The sequence below is a fragment of the Gymnoscopelus braueri genome (genome assembly GCF_963280865.1).
Source record: "Gymnoscopelus braueri genome assembly, chromosome: 13".
Lineage (NCBI taxonomy): Eukaryota > Metazoa > Chordata > Actinopteri > Myctophiformes > Myctophidae > Gymnoscopelus > Gymnoscopelus braueri.
The window spans coordinates 39,922,080-39,948,619 of NC_137615.1; the positions used below are offsets into that span (position 1 = coordinate 39,922,080).

General features: G+C 44.8%; 1 protein-coding gene across 1 annotated transcript in view; it reads right to left on the minus strand.

The window, feature by feature from the left end:
- coro7 (coronin 7) overlaps positions 1–23,524 on the minus strand; it is a 179,952-nt gene extending 156,428 nt beyond the window's left edge. Inside the window, exons 1-7 of the mRNA XM_080446805.1 lie at positions 23,386–23,524; positions 19,952–20,048; positions 19,769–19,849; positions 17,939–18,009; positions 15,271–15,457; positions 10,742–10,818; positions 4,635–4,685 (exon numbers count right to left, since the gene is read on the minus strand). Coding sequence (XP_080302931.1) covers positions 4,635–4,685; positions 10,742–10,818; positions 15,271–15,457; positions 17,939–18,009; positions 19,769–19,849; positions 19,952–20,048; positions 23,386–23,445 — 624 coding nt within the window. The 5' untranslated portion in view covers positions 23,446–23,524. The remainder of the gene's footprint in view (positions 1–4,634; positions 4,686–10,741; positions 10,819–15,270; positions 15,458–17,938; positions 18,010–19,768; positions 19,850–19,951; positions 20,049–23,385) is intronic.
- Positions 23,525–26,540: the final 3,016 nt, after the last annotated feature.

Consider the following 26,540-nt stretch of genomic DNA (forward strand, 5'->3'; position numbering starts at 1 on the left):
ACAACTCGACGCGTTGTGAGCCTATAGATAGGCTATTTTCAGCTACTGTTCATACGGTTAATGGCATGTCATGTGACTCAGGGCTGGAGAGGTGCTGAAAACTGGAGCGTGTTGTATCGAGTCGTTTAAGAAAGCTGCCGAAAGGCCACATGTAAGGAAAACAAAAAAAAGAGGCTTCGGTCGTCTGACACACCTGAGGTAAACATCCAGGTTCAAACACTTGGACCGGAGCCAGTCGACACATTTTCATGTTTCATTTCGTGTTTCTTGGGCAAACACTCGTATTCTGCCAGACACAGACGGGCGTACATGTACCGTACATATAAAAACCGTGTTTCGCAGGCACTGAGCCTAAGGCCGCACGGAGAACAATCTTCATGAAACGTTTTTTTTCCATCGCCAGGCCCCTCTCTCTCGCCTCGGCTGTCAGGAGCCAGCTGACGTCAAGATGGAACAACACATACCTCTCTCTCTCTCTCTAAAACACTGAGCCTTTCATCAACAGCAAAAAGGTGCGAGAGCTATGCAAACACAGAGAGACTCGGGAGGGTGTACGTACGCGTGCACGAGCAAAGAGACATGTATGCACACATACATGCCAACACACAAACACGCACAAGAATGCACCCCCCCACACACACACACACACACACCCACCAGCCTTCCAGGGTGATGTGTCCTCCAGGTATTTAATCTACAGCAGCGTGCACTGTTGTTGTAGCGCTCCCGGTGTTTACAGATGAGAGAGCCGGGGGGGGCTATATGGGAAAAGGCCTATACTGCAGCACCCTGCAGTAATGAAAACTCTTTGGGAGGTCCAACGCGCTGAAAAGTGTGAGAATATTTGCGCCGTATTGGCCCTCACCTCCCCTCCCTCCTCAAACCCCCCCCACACTCCTTCCCCCCCTAATCCACTTCCTCATTCCCACCCGGGGTTGCGATGGAGACCTATTGGCTCGCCCCCTGCGGATGCCGTTGTTGGTGGCGGCTTCTTCCCCAGTATATAAGGCTAGCAGAGTGCGCGGCGGTTTTGGGGAGAGAGCTGCAGGGATCACGGTCGTATCACCACCAGCGCGGTGTGGGATGGGTACCCGTGGGAAGAGGCTAGCAGAGGGAGGGAGGAGGCATGTGTGTACTGCGTCCCAATAAATCAAAAGCAAATGAGTCACACACGCTGGGCTAATGTCAACATGTTTGTCACTGGACAGGGGAACACGTTGCACAGCACTAAACGGAGTCGAGTGTGGCGCCACAGGAAGACTAGACAGTAAAATTTAACCAATTTACCGGAGTCTCTCAGGGCTCTATAGTTGGTCCGCTCCTATTTTCCCTCTACACCAAATCAGAGTCCTGCACGGGTCCTATTTTGAGAACCCGCGCCCGCCCGTCAATAATCAGATCCGTTGTCCGCCCGTTTACCCGTGATTACATGCTGAGTCAAATGTAAATAGCCTACAGACAGTCACTCAATTTAAAAGTGTGTTGAAACGTGTTGAAAAAGACAGCAGCCTTCAACAATAGGGCTACACGCGCCACACGCGCACATACGCAGTAAGCATGTGTCGTTGTTTACGTTGTCAGATGGTTTTACCAGGATGTTCAATGTGTTTTTGTGAGTTAAGATAGCTGACCGGCGTGCTCCATGCCGTTGTGCTGTGTTAAGTTACACAAGTGACGTTGTTTGGGTGGAAACAGTGCTCTCTGATTTTCACAATAAAATGTTACCCACCCGCGTTTAGTTCAGAACCGCCCGTCCCCGTACCCCGTGAACTAATAAAAGTATATTTTTCAACCGTCAAACAAACAGAGTCCTGCAACGGGCGGGTTACCCGCGGATACCCGACGGGTACCCGCGGGTAACCCGCCCGTTGCAGGACTCTGCACCAAATATCTTCGGCGGAAAATAGCCGTTCTACAAGGCAAGCAAACATTGCTCGCATTGCAACATATTGGGATATGTGGTGAGCTTGTAGGTAGATAGATAGATAGATCTGCTTTTTTGCCAAAAGGTTCACCCCATAACAAGGACACTAGGGTTCATGTGGTTAAATTTGCATTACATTTGCACACTCTCAGAGTAAAGCCTTTTTTCACACAGGGAGCGTCATAGTGTGTGCGTTCTTACTTGGATCTGCATGGTTGCACTGGCGCTACTCATGTGAACACATGCATTTCCGCGTCGCATAGGAAGAAATGTAACACAATTGAGCTCATGATGCGGGCGGGCGTGCGCGCGAGACGAGCACGAATGTGACAATTTCACGGCAACGCACCCGCTTGTCACAAGTTCACAACACCTGTCAGATTGGCTGCGCCCCCCCCCCCCCCTACGTGAAAATCAATTACAAGCGTCAGTCGCTTCCTGCGTGAAAAGGCGTTTGCACATTAACATTTGACTGTGTACACCGAGATGTGTGGACGCCAAAGGGACCCAATGTTCCTCAAATCAATCAATTTATTGTATTTTCATCCAATACTTTACTTTACTTTACAACTCTTGGTTCAGAAAGTCTTGGGTCTTGACAAATCTTGCGCTGTTGTGTCACTGTGTGCTAGGTAAAATCCCTGACATTTATTGTACGTGGGCACAGACCTAAACGTATTTGTGAAGGACATTTCCATTCATAGCTACTGTATGCTGTGGAAGTAATCAATCCATGGGGGCTTCTGTGACGTGTTTGTTCGGTATGAAGTAGCGTTACTTCGTGTTCATAGCACCAAACAACACTTTGGTGCTATGAACTGCAAAGCAGGTGGCTGTGAACATACAATTAGGTCTCTTAAGACCCATCTATACTTATATATCCACAGTACTTGAGCAAATAAAGTCTTTCTGCTTCTTATTCAAGGCATCACACAAAGACCGATTGGTTTTGATTGCACATCACTAAATTGGAGGGTACTTGGAGGGTAGAGAACAAGTGGTTGACATCAACGGAACCATGTCCTCATCCCTCCCGGTGAGCTGCGGGGTTCCTCAAGGCAGCATTCTAGGGCCGTTACTGTTCCTTCTATACATTAACGACATGAATGCTGCCTGTAACTGCAAACTGTTCCTGTTCGCTGATGACTCGGCACTCCTGATCTCGGGTGAGGACAAGTTGCAAGTTGAGGAAGCTCTCAGCTCTGAACTCTCAAAAATCCGTACCTGGCTTACCGATAACAAACTGTCACTACACCTTGGGAAAACTGAATCCATCCTATTTGGGACCAAACATTCCCTCAGTAAAATGAAGGTAAATGACTTCAAGGTCAAAGTCGATGACACAATCATCACTAGCAAAGAAGAGATTACCTATTTGGGATGTATTCTTGACAAATACCTGACAGGTGAAAGCATGGCAACAAAGGTGGTCAAAGGAGTAAACCAGAGAACCAGATTTATGGGCAGAGTTTCCTCTTTTGTCAACCCTCAGGCCCCTCTCAGGGGCCCTGATTCAGCCCCTTTTTGACTATGCTAGCTCCTCTTGGTACTCCAACACCTCAGTGTCACTGAAGACTAAGCTTCAAACCTCCCAAAATAAACTGATCCGACTACTTCTCGGACTGGGGCCCATGACCCACCTCTCTCCCACTCACTTTGCCAGCCTAGGCTGGCTCAGGGTGGAAGACAGGGTTAAACAACAAAAAATGGGTCTGGTCTTCAAAATTGTAAATGCAGATTTGCCCGAAATGCCCCCTATACCCGCATATCTGTATAAATACCTCGAAAAAGTTAGTGACACCCACAGCCACGAAACTAGAGGGAGCGTAAACAACAATCTGGTACCACCCACCCATAAAACAAACATGGGCAAATTCTCCTTCTATAGCACAGCCACCAAGGAATGGAATAGTCTAACCCCATCCCTCAAAAAATGCAGTTCGCTGGGCTCATTCAAAACAGCCCTAAAAACCCATCTTTCTGGAGGCCGAAAGAGGAGCTAGTACCAGTTTCCCTGTAGACAGACGACCCCCCCCCTCCTCTTTTTTGTACATATTTTGTATTTCCTCATGCTTTTTTTGTATAAATTTTTTTTTTCCATGCTTCCCCCCCCCTTTTTTTGTACATATATCTTTTAAATGCTTTTTTTGTACATAGTGGTATTTTTTCTGTATTATCTGTATTTTCATGTTGATTTTTGAACTGTTTGGTTGCTACTATATATGTCTATGAAATTAACTCAAGGACCCCAACGGAAACAAGTCCGCAAGGACTTTTTTGGCCGGACCTTTTAGACAAAAGCATTATAAATAACTGTGTTGTTTTACATTCTTTTGCCTAATAAAATTTTCAATCAATCAATCAATCAATCAGACCTCTGTCAGCATGTGTTGCCCTCAGATTTCTCTCTCAAGATAGATTCTGCCAACCGGCGCTACTGCCCTAAACATGTAATGTTCTTGTTAGTAGGAATAAACACAGAAGCACCCGGAAGGACGTTGGACTGAAAAGGGGAGGAGCCAAATCCAAGATCCTGTTTAACACACAAAAGGAGGTCGTGCCCTCAGAGGCAAACACAAAGAAAACTTTTTTTTTTACAGAATGGGTTCCAAGATTGCCCTTGGATTAACAGCTTGATGTTTAAACAAGTCAAATTCAGAGTGTTCTGCCATTATTTAGTTTGGGCGGATGACTGGATTAGAGGACTTACCTGAACAGGTGTCAGCTGGGCTCTGGGGTCAAACACTCGCAGCATCTTGTCCTGGATAGAACAGAAAACACCTCATTGCAGATTTGAACACATCATCATCATCATAACACAATATGATATGACTTCATTGTCACGATTATTTCAAACTGAATGAACGATGAATGAATGAACGATTATTATTTTTTGAACAGTGAAAATAGCAGATCTACAAGCTCACAATGTGTCGCAACTCGGCATGTTGTGAGCTTGCATAGCAGCTATTTTCACAATTGTTGTATGCCACCATTGTACAAGGAAGTATAATGAAGTGGTTAATCAGACAAATCAATTTGGTCGATTAAAAATATATATAATAATTAATTTTTCTAAATCATGTTGATTGTATAATTAAAACGAAACGAAACCTGCTTCTAGATTATTCGATTAACCTATATGAGCAAGATTAAGTCAGTTATTGGTTCTAAATATCCGCTTTGATAATTAATTAATTGCCCAGCCCTACCGACCGGTAGCATTTGGGTCCAACACAGATCGCGATATTGAAATAGAAAAAGAAACACTATAGATTTTTATTAAAGTTTCTATGCATGTATGAAACATATGCATGTATGAAAGGTGTTTTGTGACTGAGTTCACAGTGACCTTGACCTCTGACCACCAAATTCTCCAAGTGGATGTTTGTGCCAGATGTAGTGAATTTCCCTCCAGGCGTTCTTCAAATCTTCACTTCATTTTATCCTACATAAAAAATATTCTTGAGTTATGTGAGGTCACAGTGACCTTGACCTTTGACCAATCGTAATCAGCTCATCCTTTCATGTTTTCGTTCATCCTTTCTTTTGTGATAAGTTCATGTTTTCGGGTTGCCTGGACAACCCAAAAAACGCCGTCGCCGGCAGATGCATAAAAATAAATGACACAATAACAGCTCAAGCTGTTCCCTTAGCAGATGAAGTGCACACTGTAGGGCGACATCTTGCTTGGACTTAGTTAAGCCTGATCTATACTTTGTCATTTGACTGTGTCACTCACCAACAATAGCTGTTCTACAAGCTCACAACGCTTCGTAATGCAACGCGCTGTAAGCTTTTAGATCTGCTGTTTTCTGCGAGCAACACCGCATAAATTAAGCATTACGACTACTTTGATGGGTTTTTGCGGGGCATGCCCCGCGTGACACGTCCATGTTTTACAGTGAGGTTTGCCTTTGTGAGGAGCCTGAAAGGGACGTGCCGAAGAGGTCAAAGAGCATGTGAGAGGTCAGGATTTAAAGCTCTCACAGAGAGGCGAGGGGCTGGAAGAGAAAAGCGCCAAACAGCCAGCTGTGACTCGCTTCTCCGAAAATACCACGATATGAAAGCATTTCGCACCGGACCAGTGACACAATGCTCACTTTGAGTTGAGACTAGGCCTGTCACAATTATTACATAAATGTCATAATCAATTCCATGTTAGAAAATGTCATATATTTTCAAAAAATTACAAAAATAGTGGAAATAGCAGATCTATAAGCTCAAAACGCTTTTGAGCTTATAGATCTGCTATTTCCACTATTAATGTTTATTTTCAGGTATAAAGTAATTAAATATGTGTTATTTGTCATATCTGCCCTGTGAAAATTTTGTTTACCAAAGCTAAAAGCCAAACAGATTTTTTTTTATTTAACGACAGAAACACAATTAAAATCGTTAAATCGAAATTATTTGAGTGATAATTAATCGTCGACTTAAATGTGTAATCGTGACAGCCCTACCAATGACACAATGTTCACTTTGAGTTGAGACATTTAGAAAAATGTCCTGAGAGTGATATCAGCGTCAAGATCAATGCCAGATGGAGCGCACGTCATTATGCAGACAAACAGAACCCCAGATTGTTTTTTTTGGGGGGTGATATATCAGTACAATCTGTAGGGATCCACTGATAGCGACCGAAATCCAGTGACCTCTCTGTGGCACCTTACTTGCCTTGACCCCCCGAACCGACTGAAGCGGGCATACGGCATCAATCACACCGAGCCAATCAGAGGAGGGGGGGGGGGTCCTCTGTGATTGAGAGGAAATGGGGTGTAATGGGAACAGGCTGTGACCGCGACATGCGCTGGTCTGCCGTGCTGTCACTCAATACCGGTGTGTGACTGTGATCACAGCCGGCAGACTGACACGCAGACGAGGGCCGATAGCAGGTAATAACTATAATAAGGGCTTATAGGACAAACACGTGCACTTTTGCAAACATATACACGTCAGGCCGAATCAGCGGGCTGACAGTGAGGGATTCAAGCTCACATCCGCACACTGACAATGGCCCTACACAGTACACAGACACACAAACAGACGCACACACACACACACACACACACACACACACACACACACAAAACCCATACAACACAGACAGAAATAACCAATGACTGGACTTCAGTGACTGGAGTCCCCCCAGGGGTCTATACTGGGTCCACTCCTTTTTTCCCCTGTACACCTTATGTTTCACCATATTGTATGTTCTCCCCAGAATATGGATGCTAGAGTTCATAAACACACTGCTGTAATAAGGACCCAGCAGACATGTTGTCCTAGCTGTCTGAAACCAGAGTTCAAGTTAAGGATTGGTAGGAGTGGGGTGTGTGTGTGTGTGTGTGTGTCTGTGTGTGTGTGTGTGTGTGTGTGTGTGTGTGTGTGTGTGTGTGTCTCTGGCCCCCCAGTTCAAAGATCTACCCTCCTCAATCGTCCACCAGCTATGGATGAGGGGACATATTTGCTGTTTATTGACAGGAATAGCAAACAAGGGATTTTCTAAGGGTCCTGTGTGTGTGTGTGTGTGTGTGTGTGTGTGTGTGTGTGTGTGTGTGTGTGTGTGTGTGTGTGTGTGTGTGTGTGTGTGTGTGTGTGTGTGTGTGTGTGTGTGTGTGTGTGTGTGTGTGTGTGTGTGTGTGTGTGTGTGTGTGCGAGAGCAAGCTAGGCCACCCAAGAGTAAGAATGCCCCCAGGCCACGTCGTTGGGCCTCTGTGACCTAAACCTAAGCCAAAACCACAGAGAGCAGAGTGCCGGAGCAACACAGACACACTAAACAGTCATTTCCAGGATATCGCCCCGAGACAAGACCTAAACCTATCTGCAAAATGGACAAATCCATATATATGTAGAACTATATCTGGAGTCTGACTGCACTTACTGACCTCAGCATGCTCAGTATACTAGCATCGTTAGCGTGCGCGCACACACACACACACACCCCTCTCACACACATGAACACAAACAGGTACACACACACACACCGCTGTAACCTCATTGTGTTGTTGTGCAAACATGTGAGAGGTGAAACTATCTGGCAGTGCAAACACTCAGGGGCCAGTCATATACAGATGAGCCCACCGGACTAACACACACTCAGACAAGCAAACACACTGGCTATGACAATAGCCTGTTTAAACACACACACACACACACACACACACACACACACACACACACACGCACACATCTATCTTGCCTTATAACTGCACAGATGGAGGGTCCACATCCCTGTGCTTGCGGGAATGCGTGCGTGCGTGTGTGAGTGTATGTTTGTGTGAGTGCATGTATATGCGTGTCCGTGCATGTGTGTGGGTGTGTGTATATATATATATAACAGTTCGCTGAGACAGCAGCTGTTTAATCAAAGAGACGGAGCCCTCACCTCATTCTCAAGCTGCTGTTAATGAGTTTTCACTGCAGTCTGGCGCACAGCTTACACACACACACACACACATACAGGCGATCCACAACCAATCCCCACACATCAAACACACCATGATGCCAAGCTCCCTTTCCCAGTCTCCCACGGATACCGGTGTCAGTCGGAGCAGCTGTGATTGGCAGTTCAAGACCGTGTCTACGATCTCTTGGTTACTGGGTCTTTTTCTTTTTTACCAAGAGAAACAAAACTTGTACTTGTACCCATTTACCCAGGGCAGGTCTGGGACCAGTAAACACCTCATTTCTAAGCATGTGTAACACCCTCTCCTGAGTGCATCCATCTGTCATACAGAAGCAGCGTTTCTTCTCCACATGACTCTACTTTTCTTCTTTCGCTCAGGACTAGTGTGTCATAAATATACATCTCTACTAATTCCAAATGAGGCCTGACATGAGTCCTTCTCTTTGGGGGCCGCAGCCTCCCCTTCATCTTCTTTAAACCCCCCCACCACCACCCTGCGCCCCAATGTTTACCCAATGGGAGGGCCGGGGGGATTGGACCCACATGTGGGCAGGCCCTATTTGCTTTAATAAGGCGGATTGGAGAAGATTGGAGGGGCCCTATTGGGTTAAATGACACCAGAGCCAGGAAGGGCAGGAACCTCAGAGGTCCTACGGCTCTGATCTTTTGCTCATATTTCTGACTCTCTCTTTGTGCCTTGTTCCCTTCGTTCCTCTCAGGCCTGCCCCGAAGGCCCATCATGGCAGGGTGGTGGTGGTAGCACTGGTGAAGAAGACAATTATGCTGTCAAAATAGATGTAGGTTTTTTTCGAGGTATGGGACGCAAGCTGACGGGCGGGGATAATTTGTTTCTTGTCAGCGGGAAACCCAAACAAAGGGGGGGGAATTAGACTTTAAGACTGACGTTCATAGCAGTTTAAGAACAACATGAATGGCAGGACTAAAGCTCACCACATCAGGGGGGGGCCTCACTACCTCATTCTCAGCTTGTACAAACCCACACAGACTGCATCCGTCTGAGCCCTAGCAGAACGAGCGTATACCAAACACACAGACGTACCCCCCCCCCCCCCCCCCCCCCCATGGTGTATAACTCGAGGCCTGGAACTATGCTAAGGATGAATTTACGTTAGCCCCCCCTCTGATGAAAAAAAAAGCCCCATGTGACCACCACCACCCCTGGCTCTCCTAATAAACCAAGACTATACTCATGAAACAATTCTTTAGTTCAACTCATGAATCCATTCTTTCCCTGCACCCCCCCCCCTCCTCCCCCTCCCCTTTACTCACAAACTCCCCACACTCACCTCTCCCTCCTTCCACCTCCTGCCTAAAAATATTAACAACCTAATGGAAAGCCCTTCAAGCACCCTGATTATTTCCTGATGACAGGGAGGAGGAGGGGGTGGTGGTGGCATGGACGACTCAAACACCCAGGTCTCTCTCTCTCTCTCTCTCTCTCTCTCTCTCTCTCTCTATCTGGCTGTTAAATCACCCTTTTCCGAGGGCCATGTCAGTGGGGCTCCTGGGGGCCAGGTGAGGAGTGAGCTCCGCTCGTACAGCTCGCTCTGTTCGCTTCTAATTCGGCCATAACTCCTGGAAGCTGTCGGGGGGAGTGGCGGAGCTATAAGTCCTGATTAGAGATGACTCTTGCCAGGAGAGTGGAGGGCACATGACGGCGAGGAAGGGGAATGTATACTTGGGATAGGGGTCATGGGGGGGGGGGGGGGTGTTAAGACAAAACCGAAAACCCTGATGGATGCGTCCTTCAGATGCAGCTATAGTGCCCTTGTCGGGGCCCCTAATTAATGAGTTTGAGCTCCGTTTTCCGCTCAGGCTGCGGAGGAAAGGATAAAACTCAGCAAAGCAACTGCCAAAGAGCAGCTCTTTAATATGCTATTGTCATCACTACTACCCCATTAAGGCAAACTGGGTTATTAGGTCTGTTTCCAACATTTGTTTTATACGTCACAATGTTTCCAAGCTTATCATGGACTGACTGATTTCCATCATTATAAGAGCTGGTCACTCATTCCTACTCTCTGTGTGCGTGTGCGTGTGCGTGTGTGTGTGTGTGTGTGTGTGTGTGTGTGTGTGTGTGTGTGTATGTTATCCACACCCTTGTTTATGAGAGTCACTCCTGTTGACTTGTTAATGGAAAGATCCCCTCATAAACATAACATGGCCCTCCCTGACCGACCAACCAACCAACAGACCACCAGTCTCCGACTGCAGAACCAACACGGTGCCGAATGTGAGCCGCCGGTGGCATCTAGTGGCAAGACCAGGCAACTACAACAGTCCAGCTTCCCAGTGTCAAAACTGGGTTTTTTCTTCCCACGAAATAAAACGTGTTACATTGAAACAAAAGAGAGTATGTGTATAGCAATGTAGTGTTTCCAACTCACCTTGCAGGAGGAAGCCAACAGGGAACCGTCCTGCTTCCAACTTAAACTCTGCAGCTGGTCACCGTGCTCTTCCAGAACTGTAGACACACACACACAAACATAATAAAGGTGAAAGGAGGACAGGGCAGGAGCGACAGTCCTCATACAGTGCTTGACGAGGAAAGGAAAAGACACATGAAGACAAAGAGCACAAATGACACCGATACTTTGATGGCGACAAAGCACAGTTCAAGCAAATGAGAGCTGACGCACAGTTTTGAATGAGTACAATACTGCCTAGAAAATGTATACTCGCAAGTATAAATTGCACTTAATGGGCAAAAGACAAAGACCACACAGGCATCTTTACACCGGATAGGAATTAAGAAGAAATATGGGAGGATCTGAGAAGCCATGACAGTGCACAGGAAAACAGAATGGAGAAGAAAAAAAAAAACACTAAAGCACAAATGTAACTACAGTTCTATGAGTCCTGAATGACCCCCAGGCACCAGGCATTTCAAAAATAGCAGATCTACAAGCTCATAGCGCGGCACCGAGTGCCACGCTATGAGCTCGTAGATCTGCTATTTTTGAAAAATCGTGGAACATGTGTGCAAATCTTTGGATATATATATATTTTTTTTTAAAGCAAACATTTTTAACTCGAATCTTTGCTTCTGGGGATTCTACAAATGTCTTCTAAATCCTAACAAAGATCCTAAGAAAAAAACTTATGTTGCTATAATATCAGTGATTTTCAAACTTTTTCATGGCCGCGGACCCCCATCTCAAAATATGTTGTTCCAGGGACCCCCAGAAGCAAAGATTTGAGTAAAAGAAAAAAATCGCTTAAAAAAATAATATATTCAAAAGGTTTGCCAAAAAAAAAATCACGTTTTTAAAAAAAATAGCAGATCTACAAGCTCGTAGCGCGGCACTCGGTGCCGCGCTACGAGCTTGTAGATCTGCTATTTTTGAAAAGCCAAATAAATCAAAAAAATGACACAGATGGGTTCCCGGTCTTAAAGGAGAATTCCGGACAAATTAAGTGTTATCTTTGATGTCTCGTTACTCACCTACCGATGTGAAAAGTAGCGTTATTTTTTTTCATATATTCCCCTGTCGTCATTTTTTAAACACCCTCCGTTGTTATAATGGGAGCGTGAGGGTTAGTGAAGTTCGTCTATTATAACCGACGCAATGTTATTTTTTTCTCTACTACGATTCATTGTAGAGTCTCATGATAGTCAAACATGCGCTGAAAATTCCTGCGAGCCTGCCGTTAATGGCGAACGATTTAACACTGGTTGCTTGTTTCCAGAATCTGGCAACACGAGTTGCCAGGTTCTGGAAGAAACAAGCAACCAGTGTTAAATCGTTCGCCATTGACGGCAGCCTCGCAGATAGTTTCAACGCATGTTTGACTATCATGAGACTCTACTATGAATACTAGTAGTGAAAAAAACAACTTTGCGTCGGTTATAATAGACGAATTTCACTAACCCTCACGCTCCCATTATAACAACGGAGGGTGTTTAAAAAATGACGACAGGGGAATATATGAAAAAAAATAACGCTACTTTTCACATCGGTAGGTGAGTAACGAGACATCAAAGATAACACTTAATTTGTCCGGAATTCTCCTTTAAAGGGTTAAAGGGCACTAAATATTGCGCCACGCATGCGCCAAGAGGAATATTCCATGCTTAAAGCGCCTCCAACCTCTGGCGGAGAGCAGGGATAAACAACGAAAGGAAAAACAATTACAACAAATAACACGGGACATTTCACATCAAAGAAATGATACAATGATTCACACGTTATGTTCCTATTGGCTGAGGCGTACGAGACAAAATGGCAGACGGAACACAAGACGTTCGTGGCGGTTACTGTGCCATGGATGTGCACAGCATAGCGTGTGGTCGCTATGCTAATAATATAATACATGCTAATATGCTACTATGCTAATACACACAAATAGTGGATATTACAGAGGGTGTCGTTTTTTAGGCTTAAGGCGGTTACACACCGGCAAATATACGAATATACGCAAAATTCGGACTCGTTCCGAATAATTAAAAGACGCTTTTTTCGCTCCGCGAAACTGGTGTGGAAGCTTGCATTGACTTTACGTTTTTTTTTTTTTTAAACGTATTATTCGCATGAAAAAAATCGCCCCGGTGTGTAAGGACCTTTAGGGTTCTTGTTTTGTTGTTTAACCCATTAAGACCGGGAAAGAATCTGTGTCTTTTTTTAGATTGATTTGGCTATTCAAAAATAGCAGATCTATAAGATTTGCACTCGGTGCTGCGCTATGAGCTTGTACTGTATATCTGCTATTTCTTTTTAAATCGTGAAAATTTTAGCAAATCTTTGAATATATATATTTTTTTTTAAAGCAAACATTTTTAACTCAAATCTTCGCTTCTGGGCGGATTCTACAAATGTCTTCAAAATCGTATTTTTTTATGTTGCTACATTACAGAACAGTGGTTCTCAAACTTTTTCATGTCAAGGACGCCCAAAATTATATGAATTTTGGCCGCGGACCCCCATCTCAAAATATTTTGTTCCAGGGACCCCCCCCAGAAGTTGTAATCGAGTTAAAAATGTGCGCTACAGAAAAGATTTTCAAAAGATTTGCACACATTTTCGCGATTTTTCAAAAAATAGCAGATCTACAAGCTCATAGCGTGGCACTCGGTATGCGCTTGAGCTTATAGATCTATGAGCTTATAGATCTGCTATTTTTGAATAGCCAAAAGAAAATCTTAAAATGACTCGGTCTGAACCACAAAAGCGACACTTGGACAGACACACAGTGTGACGCAGGACGATTTGAGACCGAACCACAGACACCAAAAGGAACAAGAACAAGAACTCGCACACACTCGTCCAAGATGCTGCCACTGTCTCTCTCATGTATATTTACCCTTTGCCAAATAAAGAGAAAAGTGCTATCAGGTAAAGAAAAGAAGGAATGAGAGTGATGGAGGAGAGTGGTGGTGATGGTGGTGGTGGTGTAGAGAGAGGGGTGGGCACGGCTCATTGGAGTGTGTTGGGTGGGGGGGCCGGGAGTGAGGGCCAGTGGTGTGTGAGCAGCAGCAGCAGCCAGGCCAGCTGTCATGAGGGTAAGAGAGGGGTGTGAGGTTGGGGGGGGGGGGGGTGAGGCCAAAAGGATGGTGTGGCTATATCCTGAGGCCCAGCCCAGGGGAGACAGGGGGGCAGAGAGAGGGGGGGGGGGGGGGGGAGAACCAGGACTTTACCTCTGCTGCTCCGGCACTTTTAGACAGAGCCACAGGGCTGCAAAAATGTAGGCAGTGTGTCAGTGAGACAGCACACACACTGGAAAAAAGGGCAACCTAATACACCCAACAAGCACCTCACTCCACACACTCCAAACAATGTCATACATATAAGGAAAAAAAAGAACAGAGAATAATACAAAATAATAATAAACTGAAGACTGACTGACCGACAGACAGACAGAGAGACTGGAGTGTTACACGTCACAAACACAGTGCACGATGTGAACAAAAATAAATAAATCAGTGAACGCAAAAGCACATTGTGTATGCGTTTGTTTGTTTGTGTGTGTGCGTGTGTGTTAGGGCTGCAACAGTTAAACTAATCGATTATTGAAAACAAATCATTGATTTAAAAGAAAATCATCGATTCTTCTGGTTAAAGTCATAGGGTGTGATATGCAAATTAAGGTTAACATAATAAACCCGATAATCAAAGGGGGAGTGACAGCCCATTATTAACTGATTCACTGCCAATCACGTAGATCTACGTAAAATTTTTTTGACCCAAAGACCAAGGAGATATGATTTTTCGAAGATCTAGACTCCTATCCACTTCCTTGTTAACTTAAAACTTGAAAATTCTGTATCTCGGCTCCTGAGTACTTTTTTTTTTCAATGAAAAACTCTGGCACTGGCTAAAAAAATATGAAAATACCTCTGGCAGTTAATGGGTTAAACATAATGGGGGATTTGTTTTTGGCGTGTCTGATTATTAGTCATTATTTCTAGGCTCGAGTACCTTGTGATGTTTACAGATGACGTTCAGTTGAATATACAATACACAGACATAAGATGTTGTTTGTACAGGTCTTTAAAAAGCATACGGCAAATGTGCCGTGAAGTCCAATAGGGAAGCAACAGTAATTGATTTAATAGATTATTAAAAAAATCTATTCAATTTTGTTCTCAATTATTCAATATCATCATAAAAGTAATCAATAGAATAATCAAAAAAGAATAAAAAAGAAAATAATGGATAGTTGCAGCTCTAGCGTGTGTGGCCGCATACACAAACATGCGACGCGTTGTGAGCTTGTAGATCTGCTATTTTCAAATAGCTGATGCACATGTTAAAGTGCTCATGTGGCCCATAGTCGCTTCTTTTGGGCTGGTTTTCCTAGACCCTGGTTGCTTGTTTCTCTCACAGAATCTGGCAACACTGATCATGGGTATGTATGTCTGTGCAGGCAGGGCTCAACCTCCCCCTCTCCCATTACACTGCCCGGCGGGGGGGGTTACCTGCTAGCGGTCCGTCCTGGCGGCTGGCATCCCACAGCTGGGGGGTTTTGGTGGTGCCTACGGCCAGCAGGCCAGAGGCGGTGGGGTGGAAGAGGACCAACTCCAGCCTGCCCTGCCCCGGACACAGGGTGAGCTCTGCCCCGCCGGGCTGCTCCCGCTCGGGATCACACAAGCGCCACAGCTTCACCTGTTCCCCCAAACAGAGAGGTGTAGATGTTAAGGGGTTGTCAGTGAAAAAAGGCAGGCAGATGGATGGCACGTTTGCACAGGGCCTGACACAAGCTTAAAACCCATTAACTCATTGACTGCCAGAGTTAAAACCTCGTTCATAGCAGCCCTTGCCAGCGATTTTCGTGTTTTTTTGTTTCGTTATTTTGTTATTTAATTCACATCTAGAAAGTCTACCTTGACACTTGAATCGTTTTGATCGTTCCACCACCAGAGAGCAGCACATACCAAGCTTGATCGCCTCTCGATCACACTCGCCCCCTCCCAGACCCACTCACACAGTGAAACACATGAACCGGAAGTGAAATGTCGCAGATTCTGTTATCGGCGAAAATTACTTTGTGAGACACAACGGGGATGACTGTTCGTCACCCAGACCATAGATTATAGGAGGGGAGGTCTCCGATCGCTTTTCATAGCGTGTGAAAAACCGTTTGTTTCCCTATTATGGTCGAAAATGACTGGGGGGAAAAATGTAAAACCGAAAACGGAACCCAAGTCATGGAACCGGATGCAGTGGTGGTTGAAGTAAGTGGAACCCGAAACTTAGCCTGATTCATAACAGAATAGCGTGATCAGAGCATAAAGATCAATAAAGACGTTAGATCGCATTAATGCGATCCTGGCGGCCAAGCGCGCTATTTATTAGATCGCGTTAATGCGATAATGGCGGCCAATGAGTTAAGACCTGAAGCCGATTCGACAAAATGTCTTCTAAAGCCAAACAGTTTTCTGAAAAAAGGGTGTGATATAGAAACGTATGTTTCTATATCAGTGGTTCTCAAACTTTTTCATGTCAAGGACCCTAAAAAATGATATGTATTTGGCCGCCGACCCCCCATCTCAAAATGTTTTGTTCCAGGGACCCCCCAGAAGCAAAGAATAAGAGTTATAAATGTTCGCTTTTACACAATATTTGCCCACATTTTCACGATTTTTCAAAAATAGCAGATCTACGAGCTTGTATATCTGCTATTTTTGAATAGCCAAAGTGTAAAATAGCTTTTTAGCTCAAATGAAAAAGTGACACAGGTGCGTTCCAGGTCTGAATGGGCTAATGAAGGCTGGAGATTCACATAAATCGTTTTGCCTCGAACATTTTCTTTGCAATTCTTTTGCACATCGTCGCCTATGTGGAGATTTTCATTTCAAACTGAATTTCCAGATGAACTAATCACATTTCTTATTCCACGACATTTCGAGGCCTCGATAATGTCACGGATGCAAATGACTTCAGGATGACATTTACTGTGAACGGAGCCTCACTCGGAGGCGGTCGGTGCCTCGAGAAAAACAACAACACTTTAACAATAAATGTAGTGCTTTGTGAGCGAAGTGCTCAGACAGCTGTTTGTAAAACAAAATGTGTCCAGTGGGACAAAGAGCTGTTTGACCGTCCCAGCCAGCCGCTGTGGGTCGAGTCAGGAGAGGAAAGGTGGACGGCTGCCCATACAGACGAAGGGCGTCGTGGGTGGGAGGTCGGCTCCTCCAGGTGTCTGACAGCTGGAGATTTAAAATCACAGCCAGAGATTGAATGGTGTATCGGAGGGCGTTATGCACTGCTTAAGAAATGCTGGGCTAAATGAATGGTTCACTGCCTGCAGCAGGGCTTGCCCAAAGGGACCTGGACCCTCGAGCAAATTGGAGGTATGAAGGCAGATCAAGGAGAAACTCGTTGAAATAATGAGCGTGTGTGTGTGTGTGTGTGTGTGTGTGTGCGTGCATGCGTGTGTGTGTGTGTGTGTGCGTGATGTCTAGGCTTCCTTGTATTATGTGATGTGACTCTGACATAATCAGCACAAGCAGGTCACCACAATGATATGCTGTTGGTGAAAGTTAAACAGGATTGACTGATCAAATAACGGCTGTGCAAATGCTACACGCTGCAGAAATCTCTGCAGCATGTGTGTGTGTGTGTGTGTGTGTGTGTGTGTGCACAGGTCTCTGAGGTAGACCATGCTGCAGACACAGACCCACACTCAGCAGATTCCTCAGAGGCAGGGCACCTGTGGTTCAGGATAATGTGTCGAGAGGAGGGAGCCCTCACAGCGCTTTAATAGCAAAACCCCAAGCCAATACATGTCAGACTCTCTAAGCACTGTCATCCACAACCAGAGGATACAGAAAACAGCTTTAGCTGCTATGCAGTATAGCAAAGAGACAACGTAATGTCAACGCAAGGATTTCATCAACTCTGAATGTGTCCATGTGTGTACTTGCTTTACATAGGTATGGAATAGTCTAACCCCATCCCTCAAAAAATGCAGTTCGCTGGGCTCATTTAAAACAGCCCTAAAAACTCATCTTTCTGGAGGCCATAAGAGGAGGTAGTACCAGTTTCCCGGTAGACAGACGACCCCCCTCCCCTTTTTGGGGTGAGAAGACAAGAAAATGGGAGGGAAGTAAGTTAGGAGGAAAGAAAGGAAAGTTTGAAACTCACCGTTTCATCTGCGGAGCATGTTGCCAGGAGACTATCGTCGAAAGGAGAAAAATCCAGATCAGTCACTACATCTGAAAGAAAGACATACAAGAAGAAAGAGAGAAACAGAGACACACACACACAGAGACAAAGAAAGACACCACACATAAGGCGGCTTTCCATATACATGGACTTACCTAGCCCCACCCCACACCGCCCACCACAGCGACGGTTTCCACTACAATGAAGTGGGTAGAGTGGTGTGTAAGTGGTACTAAACTGGTGCCTAAAAAGTACCCAGTCTTGGGTAGGTCTGAGCTGGGCTAAGCGGGGCTAAAGCTGTGATAAAGCTGATTGGTCGGCTCACAGCTGTGTCTGTCCACTCAGGTGTCTGTAAAATGTAAACACTACGGTAGCAGTGTTGCCATGTCCACTTATTATAAGCAACATTGGGCTTATTTTTCTGTAAAGTTGCTTGTAAATATTGGTAGTACTTTTACTCCACTACAATTATCTGAAAACGTATTAGTTACTAGTTACTAGTTACTTTTCAGATATAAATTATTACATTATAAAACATACATTAAGCCCTATTTTATACCTAGGCTATTTGAAAATAGCCGATCTACAAGCTCACAACGCATCGCATCATTGTAGATCTGCTATTTTCAAACATTTTAGTACTTATTTTTGGTACCTTAAGTACATTTTGATACCAATAGTTTTTGTACTTTTACTCAAGTAATTCCAGACTTTCACTTGTAGAGTGCTTCTACATTGCAGTATTGATACTTTTACTTAAGTAAAACATTTGAGTACTTTTTCCACCACTGCTTGTTTCTAAAATGTAGTTGATTATTTGGGGCTTGTTTCATATGTTGTTGAAACCAGTGGTTCTTAAACATTTTCATGTCAAGGACCCCCAAATTAATATGTATTTGTCAACATTATATATGTATATATTTTTTTTAAATAGCAGATGCACACACTCACAATGCGTCGCATCGCTACGCGTTGTGAGTTTGTAGATCTGCTATTTTCAAATAGCCGTAGATAGTCGCTTCTTTTGGGATTGTTTTCATAGACCTGATTGCTTATTTTTTTCTGCTAAACCTGGCAACAATGAATGTGCGACGATACACGCTAATAATGTTTTTTATATAAGTGATGGCAACGTGTTTAAACACCACACAGGTCTTCCCAACAATAGCGAAGATTAAAGTCAGGGTGAACATGGCCAAATAATAACTTAAGAGCCAAACTAGCTCTGAGGAAGCACGCTAGCATTTAGGCTAACCCTGTAGCCTGAGGCTAAGTTGGTGTGTTAAAGAAAGGGGCGTTGATTTCCTTCGGGAGGGGAGGGGAGGGTGGGGATTTTGCGAGTGGGGACTTTTGTGCAATGGAAACGCAAGACATTTTGAAGCGGTGCGGTGCGGTTCTGGACTGTACTGGACAGTGTCGTGCTTATGCTGTGATGGAAAAGCGGCTATAGAGGTAGAAAGAAGAACAAGGACAAACAGCGGATTTGGGTTCAGAGGCATCTGGCTCAAATGCCTTTCATTTCTGAGCAAAGGCATTTGCATTTCTCGCGTGATAAGTCTGTTATGGGAGCATAAAAGGGATTTAAAGTAGGAGAGAGTGAGGGAGAGAGAGGAGAGAGTTAAAGACAGAGAGGGTGGAAGGTAAGGTGATATGAGGTGAGGTGGTGATATGCATGCAATGCAATGCAATGTGATGTAATGTCATATGATATTATGAGGTAATGTGAGATGATAATGTGATGTGTTATGAGGTGACATTGATGTGATATGAGGTGAAGTAACGTGCGTAAACAACGTAGAGGACTCCTACCAGCATGGCAGGGGACATGCGTGACCGTCCATTTGCCATCTGAACCTGGTTCTACCGAGGACAGGCCCACCATACCACCACCTGGATATAGAGACACACACACACACACACGATTAAGTGCAGCTGTCCACGGAGAGCTGCTATGATCCTGGGGTATTGAACCATATTATTGTCATCTCTTACCAGCCTGCTCTGTGTTGAAGGCCACCAGCTTGGAGCTCGCTTTGATATGGTTCCCCTGGGAGGTGAAGGAGCCGCCACGGACATCAGTGATCCAGCCCTGGACAGAAGATACAGGGACAATGAGGGAGGATTGGATTGGGTGGTACTGGGGGTAGGGTGACAAAAATGCATGAAGCTGGGCCCTCTGGGTGTTATAGATCATTGGTTCTCAAAGTGGGGTCCTTGGGGTCCCCAGCAAAATGTGTTAATATAGCATCACAATAATGTTAACCACTTTAAGCTTTTATACTTTGGGCTATTCAAAAATAGCAGATATACAAGCTCATAGCGCGGCACTGAGTGCCGCGCTATGAGCTTGTAGATCTGCTATTTTTGAAAAATCATGAACATTTGTGCAAACCTTTGAATACATATTTTTTAAAGCCAACATTTGTAACTCAAATCTTTGCTTCTGGGGGGTCCCTGGAACAAAATATTTGAAGATGGGGGTCCGCAGCCAAATACATGGCATTTTGGGGGTCCTTGACATGAAAAAGTTTGAGAACCACTGTTATAGATGGAGGTTAAGCGTCACTGCAGAGACCAGGGTTACATTCCCAGCTACAGTGCCTCTTGTTTGGTCGGGTGCTCTGGTCAACACGGTCAACACTGTGCTCACGGATGAAAAGCCGGCGGGGGAATTGTATCCTAAAGCTTGATTTATATTTATCCGTACACCGATGTTGCACACTGACAATAGACGATCTACAAGCTCACAGCGCATTTCTTCGAGACGCGTTGTGAGCTTGTAGATTCTGGCCTATTTTTGGTTTGACACGGCGTGCAAACGAAGGTAAATCAGGCATCGGTTGTCACTGCTCTAGCCTCTCCTACTGGTTGTGCGGACTCGGACCACCTTTTGAGTGTCGAGTCATGCTCTCCAGGAGAAACTCCTCGCGGTATTCCAGGTGAGAAGAAGCAAATGGTGAAGGAGAAGGAGTCTTCTTCACCCTCCCCAGGCAGCATTAGATACCTGGGGAATTGTCAATGACTACATTGGGAGAAAATGGGGGGAAATTACAACAAAAAAAGAAAGCGTGGCTAATGCTAGTATATAAATGAACTGAATGTTCTCAAGATAAGGATCAGATTGCACATGAGAGGACAATGTGCGACATCGTTTATGAGTGGTTCATCTGTTCTCTTTGAGGCTAAATATGGTGGGTCTCTACAAACGACTGGAATTCTGTGCGTGCGTTCCGTTGACATGTCGACACAGGAGCAGACACACACACACACACACACACACACACACACACACACACACACACACACACACACACATAACGTTGGGATAAAGAGGAAGGATCTGGCTGAGAGCACAAACACACACACAACACAAACACACAGTTTTGAATCAGCACAATGTTGAGGAAGTGGAAGCAGCTCCCTGGGTTGCACAGTGGAGTACTCATAAAAACTGTCTTTCATAACATGAACAAGAGAGAGAAAGAGAACAGAGGGCACTTAGACACTACATGGCGGGCAAAGCTCCACGTGTAGGCAGACAGATATGCATAGAAACACACTCTGTAAGAGTTTGTCTGTGTTTCAGTAGGATTACACATTCTGTATCTGTGTACACGAGGGTACATGCTTGCGAGACGGTGAAGAGTTCATGGGAGACCAAGTGATGCAGATGTGACAGGCTTACAGTACATCCCCACCGCATGGGACCTGCCTCAATGAAAAACACCATAAATAACAATTCTAACCTAGATTCCCTGATAAAAAAGCTCAGAGCCTTGGAAGTCGGCCAGAGAGAAAGTGCTGCATGATGATGAGTTACAGTTATTAATAACAGGACTTGTTGTCTGTTGCATTTAACCAATTAAGACCTGGAACGCATCTGTGTCACTTTAGATTTCTTTGGCTATTCAAAAATAGCAGATATACAAGCTCATAGCGTGGCACTCGGTGCCGCGCTATGAGCTTGTAGATCTGCTATTTTTGAATGTTTTTTTCTTACAAGAACGGTCACGCAAAACCCCTTTCCCTTTGCTGTCGGTGCGTTCACTTATGATGAGGCAGGCAGACCTTTTTCTGCAGCATAATGTTATACCTGCGCTCTCAGCATTTGGCAGCGGTGTGTGGGTGTGTGTGAGAGAGAGAGAGAACAGAGAGGGGGAACCACAGGACATTCAGTCTGGGTCATAGAGAGGGTTTTTTTAGCTGTGAGGGACAGCTGACTACACTCACCTCCCCCCCTCAAGTCCTGTGACTGCCCCTGAACTCGGCTTGGGCTCAAGCAGACAAACTTGATGGTGAGGCTGTTGCAGCCATTGAGACCCCCCCCTCCACAAAACACACACACACACACACACACACACGCATGTATTTCAGGTAGTCTGTCACTTCACTGTCATCTGGGGACCCCCCCACCCCCCCCCACACAAAAAGAAAATCATGTGGGGACCCCCCTGGGTGGTCCAGACCCACAGGTTGAGAACCACTGGTCTACATCACTTTCCCTGCTTGTCAATGTTTAACATGATCGTAGCAGGCAGTCAGTCATGTGAGAGGCTGTTGTGCATTTGTTGTTGTGTAATAGGCTTTGGTGTGGTTTTTCACAACATGAAAAGATCCCCACTTTGAGCGCCAATGCTGTAGGGATCTTCCCCATATACCTGGAGCATCTTCCCTCTCCTTGTATGCCTAGGTATTCTACTGGGTGAGTAATAGCAGGAGGGGATTACATAATACACGTAGAGAGAGGAGGACAAGACAGCAGCTGTCAGCTCAACCCCAAAACCTCTCTCTATCTCTCTCTCTCTCTCTCTCTCTCTCTACAGAACGAAATCTGCGGTATGCAAAGCATGCACGAATAAAGTATCTGTCGTGCCACAATCCTCTTCATGGTGCATCATCATCACGAAAGGACAAAGTGGCAATTCACGAGAGACTGTGGATATTGATATTGAAATCAGACATGCACATTTGCATGGGAAATCTTTGTCCTTCCCACTGCGTTTGGTTTTCAAATCTGGGCCATATTATCCGATCAGACATGCTGCTATACAACTCTGCGTATCTAGTACAGAACGTTGTCACAAAGAATATGAATATTTTCTTGTACAGCCAACAACATGTACATCCTATATGATGATGTACAATGATGGGGCGTCTCTGCAATGTCCTGCTGTGTATGGAGCCACATGGAACCACACCAGTTCTAGCATGTTTTTTTGTGACAATAAGTTAATAATAATAACATTAAAGGCAGATCTCTTCACATTTCCATCTCTCTGAATGCAATGCAGCCTTTCAGAGGTATGCAGGAAGTTCAGCTTTTCAGACAGAGCACTCCTTCTCTCTGTCTACTACAGCTAATAACCAATGCTAACGTTGGCTAGGGGGGAAAAAAAACGTCTACTTATCGCGTTATAGCTACTCACATCTTTCTTGGCAATTTTCGGGGTGGTGTTTTTGAATTTGGAGGTCTTAAAGCGGTTCATGCTGCCTGTGGAAGCCTTCCGGGTGTCTGTTGGTGTTCTAGTAGCGAGCTGCTGCTACAGCTGACAGCGAGTATGAGACGGACTGGCAGTGTTGCCAGATTTCGCGAGAGAAATAAGCAACCAGGTCTATGAGAACGTGCCCAAAAGAAGCGACGGCTATTTTCTACAGTCTACACCAAATAAAAAGACATTTTAGCAACACAAATCTTGTATGGGGAGGGGTGGGTGAGTGAGTCCTTCCCTGGCACAAAATATTTTCAGATGGCTGGGGGTCCGTGGACAATTACATATTCATTTGGGGGTCCTTGATCGTGAAAATGTTTGAGAACCACTGGTTTAAACGAGTTAAAACGACATTAGGAAACAAGCCCAAATAAGCAACTATACTTTAGTAACGAGCCCCAAAAAACGCAACCCGCAACTATCAATATTTACAAGCAACTTCACAGAAACACAAGCCCAGTGTCGCTTATAATAAGCAGACATGGCAACACTGCAGACTGGACCCCCTGATCGCGCTCGGTTTGTTTCACCGCTTTCACCGAAAGGGCGGAGCCTTGATTGATCAGACAGATCTATCTATCTACGCATACTACACCTTCATAGTATTTTGTGTTATTCATGTTTAGGGTCTGTTGTAATATTATCTCAATACAATCTATAATACTCAAACCCCAAACTATTATTCTTTAATTCATTTGTATTTTTTCATAGATCGACCAATCAATATATGTCACATTCTGTATGTAGATTCAAGCTTCAAGACTTTATTTGATACATGACATCATGATACGTACTGTTAGGCTACACAAGAGTACAATTATTTGGTTTGGTCTCAACATTGTAGCAACATTAACAAAAAACTGTTGCTCCCTTATTGACTGACCCCATACTACCTTATGCTCCCTTATTACTGACTCCCCATGGACCTATGCCATGGTGCCTATAACTGACTCCCTACTGCCTTATGCAGCCTTACTACCGACTGCCAAATGCAGCGTTATTACAGACTCATGCTGCGTTATTACTGACTCACTACTGCCTTATGCTGCCTATAACTGACTCCCTACTGCCTTATGCAGCCTTATTACTGACTGCCAAATGCAGCCTCATTACAGACTCATGCTGCCTTATTACTGACTCACTGCTACCTTATGCTGCATTATTACTGACTCCCTACAGCCTTATCTTATGCTGCCTTAACTGACTACCTACTGCCTTATGCTGCCTTATTACCGACTCAAGTCACTACTGCCTTATGCTACCTTATTACTAACCTCGCATCATCCTTATTTCTAATCTCTCTAGACAGATTTACAGCTCTGCAGCAAAATGCAAAAGTGAAAAACAGCGCTGGGGGCCTCCTGTGTTGAGGGTTTGTGGGGCTGTGGTGTTGGATGCACTTAAAACTTGGACACCAGTGCCATCTAGCGGACTTCTGTAGTGTGTCTCTAGACTATTTGTAGGCCATATACATTGATTGATTGATTGATTGATTGATTGATTGATTGATTGATTGATTGACAACATTTTTGAGAGTTTATTTCCATAATTTAATTACAGTAGACTCATTAATTCAACCGCTTGCTTGAGCTAAACCTTTTATTTATTTACCTGAGAATCATAGTCACTACTTTTGCATCATCTAGAAATGCCATGATATTTACAGTTTAGGTGATAAATAAATATGATATAATTAATTAAACTAAAAGTGTGTGTGTGCGTGTGCGTGTGCGTGTGCATGCGTGCGTGTGTCAGAATGCACATACATGCCGCAGTACGCCTACACCCCCCATCCCCCACACACCCTCACACCCACACACCCACACACCCACACACACACACACACACACACACACACACACACACACACACACAGGTTTCGTGACTTTACAGATATACTAGACCTACACAGGAACTATGCAAGTCACGAATGATGCAAGTTGGAAATGCATGCCCCACCCAGTTGTGCAATACCCGTTGTACCTCTGTGTCTGTCTGTGTCCCTTTGACACCAATATACAGTATGGAGATTATGTATCTGTCTGCCTGTGTCCCTTTTATGCCTATATATGGATTCCCGTGTCAGGCACGGCCAAATATGGAGTCTAGGCCAGTTGTATTGATGATGTACTCCATACATGGGGATTCACGGATTTATTTAATTATTTATTTTGGAAATCTGCTTATCCAACTCTCACTTGGTGCCTTGGGTCTTTGCCGATACGCACGCCGAATTTGAAGTCGTCGGTCCCATATATGGGTATTTGGGGCATGCCTATATGGGCATAGCGGTCAGATCTGCAGTTCTGACCAACCAAGTGGTTCCAACAGCCAATCACAGGAATGTAGGCGAGCTATATATGTCAACAAGTTCTCCATACTATTAGAATGGTAGAACTGTTTGTCATGTCACTTTCCTTAGCAGGCCTCGTGTCCCAGTAAGCCGAGCAGTCAGTTCCATGGTCTGGAACGGAGACATCTGATGGCTAACACTGATAGAGACAGCCTAGATGATGAGAATAAGTCTCTGGTAGTGGGAGATATGAACAAGCTCACCCTCCAAGGCCTCCAGCACATGAACGAGTTCCTTATAGAGAGGGGGAAATGGGAAGACGAGAGAAACAAAATACTTGGAGAAAATGAGGCTTTGACTGAGGCTCTGTCCGAGGCTCTGGCACTGCTTGAAGAAGACGAAGAAGAAAGGAATAGAATGAAACATCTCAGCACCTCCCAAGGCCACCAGCTCGCAAACCTCCAGTTCATCGTAGACAGAGGGAAACGGGAGGAGGAGAGAAACAAACTGAGTGGTGAAAAGGAGGCTTTGACCGAGGCTCTAGCCAAGCATAAGGAAGCTCTGGCAATGCTTGAGGAAGAGAAGGAGGTGAAGAATACAATCGATAAGCTTAGCAACTCCCAAGACCTCCACCTAGGTTTCATCAAGAACAAGCAGCGACAGAAAGAGATTCTTTGGATGAATGAAAAGCAGGCTTTCAAGGAAGCGATGAAGGCTAGAGTTCTCACTTGCCTTCATCTACATGCATGCATTTATATGAATATATTTTCATTAATTGTATTTATTTACCTGGGATTCA